The 7,500-nt window shown below is 54.2% G+C and overlaps 1 protein-coding gene across 1 annotated transcript in view; it reads left to right on the top strand.

Annotated features, from left to right (window-relative positions):
* The first annotated feature begins 3,762 nt into the window (after positions 1-3,762).
* LOC135975463 (myosin-6-like) overlaps positions 3,763-7,500 on the top strand; it is a 23,631-nt gene continuing 19,893 nt past the window's right edge. The window contains exons 1-5 of the mRNA XM_065566513.1: positions 3,763-3,886; positions 4,383-4,416; positions 4,691-4,892; positions 5,327-5,470; positions 6,408-6,564. Coding sequence (XP_065422585.1) covers positions 4,692-4,892; positions 5,327-5,470; positions 6,408-6,564 — 502 coding nt within the window. The 5' untranslated portion in view covers positions 3,763-3,886; positions 4,383-4,416; position 4,691. The remainder of the gene's footprint in view (positions 3,887-4,382; positions 4,417-4,690; positions 4,893-5,326; positions 5,471-6,407; positions 6,565-7,500) is intronic.

Consider the following 7,500-nt stretch of genomic DNA (forward strand, 5'->3'; position numbering starts at 1 on the left):
CCCGCCCCCCCCCCCCCAACAGCCTCCCTGGGGGGCAGCAGGCACCTGGCGAACCCCCCGCTCTGGGGTGATGGGGCTGGAGGGGGCGTTGGGGGCTTCGGACAGAGACAGAACCCAGCAGGGAACAGCGTTGAGAGGGAAGAACCACACAACTCAACAACTACACAACACAACAACTTCGCAACGCAACCCCTCAACAACTACACAATTCCAGCCCAAGAACTACACAACTCAACAACTACACAGTTCAACCCCCCAACAACTACACAACTCAACAACTATACAATTCAACACCCCAACAGCTACAGGACTCAACACCCCAACAACTACACAACTCACCCCCCCAACCCCCAACAACTACACAGCTCAACCCATCAACAGCTACACAATTCATCACCCCAACAACAGCACAACTCAACAACTCACCCCCCAACCCCCAACAACTACACAACTCACCCCCCCAACAACTACACAACTCAACAACTATACAATTCAACCCCCCAACAACTACACAATTCAACCCCCCCCAACAACTAACAACTCAACAACTATACAATTCAACACCCCAACAGCTACAGGACTCAACACCCCAACAACTACACAGCTCAACCCATCAACAGCTACACAATTCATCACCCCAACAACAGCACAACTCAACAACTCAACCACGCAACCCCCAACAACTACACAACTCACCCCCAACAACTACACAACTCAACAACTATACAATTCAACACCCCAACAGCTACAGGACTCAACACCCCAACAACTACACAACTCAACAACTATACAATTCAACACCCCAACAGCTACAGGACTCAACACCCCAACAACTACACAACTCAACCCATCAACAGCTACACAATTCATCACCCCAACAGTCACACAACTCAACACTCCAGCAATTACAGGGCCCCACATCCCAGCAACTACAAGACTGAACTCCTCATAGCTACACGACTCAACACACCAACATGTACAGGAGTCAACACCCCAAGAGCTGAACAACTCAACACAGGAGCAATTGACACAGCAAGGAACTAGCACACCAATTCAACAACTAACACAATAAACACAACTGAACCATCCAAACAGCAAAACAACCAATGCACCAAACAACAAAATAACTGGCCAATGAGCTCTGCAAACAACTGAACAGCTAACCAGCAAAGACGGACATTTCTAAGCAATCTCAAGCTAAACAACTGAACAAACCAACAAGTAGCACAGCAAATAAACAACTAACACAGCAAGTAACTAAACAAACAATTAACACATCAACCAACCAAATCACTGAAACACCAATGAACATGACAAACAACTAAACAAAGAATCAACAATGAAAGAAACAAATAACACACCAAACAACTGTCACACCAAACTGCCACAGCACACAACTAACACAATGAATAACCAGCACAGCAAACAACTAACAGCATACAGCCAATAAACAACAGAGCAAACAACTACACTAAACAAACTACTAACATAACACAGGCTAAATAATTCATGCAACAAACCTACACAAGAAACAATAAAACAACTGACATACCAAACAACTCAAGAAACAACTAACACAACAAATAAACAAACACCTAACACACCAAACTAACCCAACCAACAATCCAATCCTAACACAACCAAACAACTAACACACCAAACTAACCCAACCAACAATCCAATCCTAACACAACCAAACAACTAACACACCAAACTAACCCAACCAACAATCCAAACCTAACACAACCAAACAACTAACACACCAAACTAACCCAACCAACAATCCAAACCTAACCCAACCAAACAACTAACACACCAAACTAACCCAACCAACAATCCAATCCTAACCCAACCAAACAACTAACACACCAAACTAACCCAACCAACAATCCAATCCTAACCCAACCAAACAACTAACACACCAAACTAACCCAACCAACAATCCAAATCTAACCCAACCAAACAACTAACACACCAAACTAACCCAACCAACAATCCAAACCTAACACAACCAAACAACTAACACACCAAACTAACCCAACCAACAATCCAAACCTAACACAACCAAACAACTAACACACCAAACTAACCCAACCAACAATCCAAACCTAACACAACCAAACAACTAACACACCAAACTAACCCAACCAACAATCCAATCCTAACACAACCAAACAACTAACACACCAAAATAAAAGAAACACCTAACACAAGAAAACAGCTAACCCAACAATCAAAAAACTAACACAACCAAACAAAACAACTAACACACCAAACAACTAAACAATGAACACAGCGAACAGCCAAACAAGTAAATAATTCCACAGACAACTGACAATTAAACAATTCTAACAGCAAGCAATTAATGAAACACACACACAACTACACAACAGCCTGCCAAGGCAAAAAGAAACTGCCTGGAAATGAGAAAGAAAATGTTGAAAAGTGACACCTCCTAATGGAGCAACCCAGCCCCAAAGTGTCAACTAAACAAGTCACAACTACACTGACCCCAAGGAAGGAACCAGCAAACAACACAGCACAACAACCACCTAACTACACAACTAAGAGCAGCTGGAGGGGTGGAAGGGCGGTGGGTGGATGCGTGAAGACGGGCGGAGAGCTGGGAGGGATGAGGGGTCTGGGGAGACGGAGGGGTGCAGGGAGGGTGTGGGGGGATGGATACAGTGGGACCTACGTTTTGCCAGGAGCGACTGAAAGGAATGAAACTGAATTAAAGGCACGAAGGTCCTGGGGTGCGATGAGTGTGAGGGGATATCACGGGGCTCTGAGCCTTTCAACCCGCCCCCCCCCCCCATTAACATTAATGTTAAATCTTCTCACAATAATAACACCAGACAGAATTGTCTGACTTGACTTCTGTGTCACACCGCTGGGGAGCCAGGACTCCTGGGTTCTCTACCCAGTTCTGGGAGGAGAGTGGGGTCTAGTGGTTAGAGCCGGGGATGGGGAGCCAGGACTCCTGGGTTCTCTCCCCAGTTCTGGGAGGAGAGTGGAGTCTAGTGGTTAGAGCCGGGGACGGGGAGCCAGGACTCCTGGGTTCTCTCCCCAGTTCTGGGAGGAGAGTGGAGTCTAGTGGTTAGAGTGGGGGGGGGGCTGGGAGCCAGGACTCCTGGGTTCTCTCCCCAGTTCTGGAAGGAGAGTGGGGTCTAGTGGTTGGGGGGGGATGGGGAGCCAGGACTCCTGGGTTCTCTCCCTGGCTATGGGAGGGGAGTGGGGTCTGGTGGTTAGAGCGGAGGGGGGGGGCTGGGAGCAGGACTCCTGGGTTCTTTCCCCGGCTCTGGGAGGGGAGTGGAGTCTGGTGGTTAGAGCAGGGGGGCAGGGAGCCCGGACTCCTGGGTCCTCTCCCCAGTTCTGGGAGGGGAGTGGGGTCTAGTGGTTGGGGGGGGCTGGGAGCCAGGACTCCTGGGTTCCCTCCCTGGCTCTGGAAGGGGTCTGGCGGGTCCAGAGCCTGCAGAGAAGGCGGCGGGGGCGGGGGGGTGAAAGTAACTCCCCACGCTGGGATCTGTCAGACACCCCCGGAAAGATGAAAACAAGCAGCAGAAAGAGGCGCGGAAGGACAATGGGAGGGGAGCTGAGATTTCTGTCTCTCTCCCCCTCCCCCCTCTCGCTGACAGCCCCCCCTCCCTCCCCCCCGTTATCAGCCTCTGGGACCCTCCCAGCCCCTCTCTGGAATGCGCCCCGAGGTGGGGACAGAGGCGGGGGGGGGGGGGTCTGCGGACTGAGCCGCTCCATTCATGGGCACGTTCACACCGGCTCCTGGACCGTCACTCCCGGGGGGGGGGGAGCAGGGGGTATAAAGGGGGGCGGAGGGCCCCGGGTGACACAGATCGCACCAGGGCTTCATCTGCCCCACCTGCCTGTGGTGAGATGTGGGGCCAGGTCACCCCATGGCGGGAGGGGGAGGTTGGGGTGGGGGTAGCTGGGGCTGGGAGGTAGCGGGGGGACACTGCGTTGAGGGAGTGGGGGGCTCGGGGCGGGAGGTGGGAAGGGGTTAGGCAGGGTGCAGGAGGGGGAGGGGGGATTGTTGGGGGTTGGGGGAGAGGCAGGGTGGGGAGATGGGGGGATTGTTGGGGGTTGGGGGAGAGGCAGGGTGGGGAGATGGGGGGATTGTTGGGGGTTGGGGGAGAGGCAGGGTGGGGGGATGGGGGATTGTTGGGGGCTGGGGGGAGAGGCAGGGTGGGGAGATGGGGGGATTGTTGGGGGTTGGGGGGAGATGGAGAGGGAGGGAGTGCGGGGTTGGGGGAAGAAGGGGAGAGGGGCTGTGGAGAGAGGGTGGGGGAATGGGCAGGGGATTTGAGGTGGGGGCTTGGGTGACTCTAAACTGCCCCCCATCTCTTTCTCTCTTCCCGCCCCCCCAGGTCTTTCCAATCTCTCCTGTGAAACTCTAATTAAGTGAGTCTCTCACACACACAGAAGGGGAGGGGAATTTAGGTGGGGCGGAGGGGGGGAACCAGGGCTGGGAGGAGGGACCGGACAGCAGGGGGCACTCTGCCCGGGACGGGGGGGCCACTGGCAGCACAGGGGGGTTCCCAGGGCTGGGAGTGGGGGGGGAACAGCAGGGGGCACTATCTCTGGGGTTTTGGCCCCCCTGATGGTGCAGGGGGGTGCCTGCCAGGGGAGGGGGCACTCTCACTGCCCAGCTCTCTCCCCCCTCTCCCCACCCCAGCATGGGTGATGCCCACATGGCCGAGTTCGGGGCGGCTGCCCCCTACCTGCGGAAGTCGGACAAGGAGCGCTTGGAGGCGCAGACCCGGATCTTCGACCTCCGCAGCGAGTGTTTCGTGTCCGACGAGAAGGAGGAGTTCGTCAAGGGCAAGATCGTCAGCCGGGATGGGGAGAAGGTGACCGTCGAGACCGAGAACGGCAAGGTGAGGCCGGGTACACCGGAGTCGGGGCGCAGGTGGGTGAGGTCGGGGGTCACAGGGGAGGTTAGGGGTAGGGACTGTGAGGGCCCAGAGGTCAAAAGGGAGGGGCAGGGACTGTGAGGGGTCAGAGATCAAAGGGGAGGTTAGGGGTAGGGGTGGTGAGAGGTCAGAGGTCAAAGGGGAAGATGGGGCAAGGAGGAGTTGATATTAGTGACTGCAGTCAGGGGCTAGAGGGGAGGACAGGCTGTGGGGCACCAGGGGTTAGGGGTTAAAGGCCAAATAAGGGGAGGAGGCTGGAAGAAACAGAGATGCGGGGTGCTGGTCTGACCCCACAGCTGGTGAGGGGGTGGAGGGGTCATCAGGATGGCTGGGTGCAGTTGGGTGGAGGTAGCACTATCCCCCATCCTGACCCCCCATGACTCTCTCTTCCTGCCCAGACGGTGACGGTGAAGGAGTCGGACGTCCACCAGCAGAACCCGCCAAAGTTCGACAAGATCGAGGACATGGCCATGCTGACGTTCCTGCATGAGCCGGCCGTGCTCTACAACCTCAAGGAGCGATACGCCGCGTGGATGATCTACGTGAGTCTGGGGAGGGCCCTGCAGTCCCCTAGCTCCCCCCCACACACCTTGCTGGGGTACCCATAGTGTGGGGGAGTTCCTGGGGTCTCCACCCTGCATTATGCCCCTCTGGGAGTTGCTGACTTCTAGATCAGGGGGAGCATCATCTCCCTTCTAGAACAGGGGGAGTAGCCTGCTGTTCTAGATCAGGGTGGGCATCATCTGCCATTTCACATCAGGGGAATTCCCTCCTGTTCTAGAATGAGAGAGGTGTTCTTGTCCCTGTTCTAGACCAAGGGGGTCACCAGTTCCTTGTTAGATTGGGGGTCTGGTGCTGCCATCCCCTGTTCGAGATTAGAGAAGAGACCATCGCCCCCATTCTAGATCAGAGAGTGAGCATTGTCTCCTGTTATAATTCCTCCCCGATCTATCAAGTCCTGTTCTAGATGTGACATTGTCTTCCTTTCTGGCATCTCATGTTCTAGATCAGGGGAGGGTTATTGTCTTCTAATCTAGATAAAGGAAGGGGTATGTTCTTCCATTCTTGGTGGGTGGGGCTTGTCTCTAGTTCTATATTGGTGAGACAGGTGCGTCTCTGGATCTAGATCAGGGAAGGGGTGTTTTATCCCATTCTAGATGGGTCAGGTGCATTGTCTTCCACTCTAGATTGGGGAGATGGATGAATCTCTGCTTCTAGATCAGGGGAGGGGCATCATGTCCAGTTCTATACAGAAGACGGTGCAGCGTCTCCCATTCTAGATCAAGAAGGGAAGATGTCTCCTGTTCTAGAACAGAGGAGGGGGGCCACTGCATAGCACCGATCCTCTCCCTCTCCATCAGTTCTCACTCACTCTAGGGTAGGTTCTCAATCTCTTCACCATGGGCCTTGCCTCGCTGCTCTGATTTTTCTCTCTCCCTCTCTCTCCATCCTTCCCCCTGTCCTGTTCCCCCTCTCCAGACCTACTCGGGGCTGTTCTGTGTGACAGTCAATCCCTACAAGTGGTTACCGGTTTATAACGCGGAGGTGGTGGCCGCTTACAGGGGCAAGAAGAGAAGCGAAGCCCCACCCCACATCTTCTCCATCTCTGACAGCGCCTACCAGAACATGCTGACGGGTAGGGACCTAACCCTATCCTTAACTATAGCCCTAACCATAAATATAACCCTAACCTTAACTTTACCCCAGCTGTAACCCTATCCTTAACTATACCCCTAACCATAACCATAAATATAACTCCAACCTTAATTCTACCCCAGCCATAACCCTATCTTTAACTATACCCTGTCATGGAGTCCCCAGGCGATGCTCTGGAGCTGCTCCCTACGAAGCCAGGCAGGACTCACGGGGAGCCTCCTCTCTCGGAGCAGACTGTCTCCAGGGCTTGACGCTCACACGGCTTCACCTTCCTGGGTCTGACCCCAGAGCATCCAGCATCCCCTGCCCCACCGTGCGCTTCCCGCAGCGAGTCCGCCCAGGCGGGGTCCTGGGGGGGCCAGAGGGCCCTGCCCCCCGACTCCCCAGTCAGACGTGACTCTGAGCCAGCCGGTAAAACAGAAGATTTATCAGTCGACAGGACCACAGCGTAGAACAGAGCTTGTTAGCACAGAAATCAGTGACTTTCAGCCAAGTCCATCTTGGGGGGAGGGGAGCCCATAGCCAGGGCTCTCGTCCTCCCCCTGCACCCCAAGCCAGCCGAGACAAACTCTCTTCCAGCCGCCTGGCCCCTGCCCTGCCCGTTGCTCCTCCTCCGGCCTTTGTCTCGCTTCGGGGCCAAGAGTCACCTGGTCCCATCCCCCTCCTGGATCTCAGGTTAGGGGCGACCATAGCATCCATGCAGGCAGCTGGAGCGACCCCGCAAAAGTCACACACCCCTATTGCCACCACCTAGACATTGGTGCAAGGCACAGGGAAACAGAGGCACACACAGCATTCATGCCAAACAGTAAGACTCACATAGGCTCATATACAACATAACAAGAGAAAATCTCCACTACGTCACATACCCCTTACCGTAACCATAAATATAACCCTAACCTTAACTATACCCCAG

The sequence above is a fragment of the Chrysemys picta genome, chromosome 13 (genome assembly GCF_011386835.1).
Source record: "Chrysemys picta bellii isolate R12L10 chromosome 13, ASM1138683v2, whole genome shotgun sequence".
NCBI lineage: Eukaryota > Metazoa > Chordata > Testudines > Emydidae > Chrysemys > Chrysemys picta.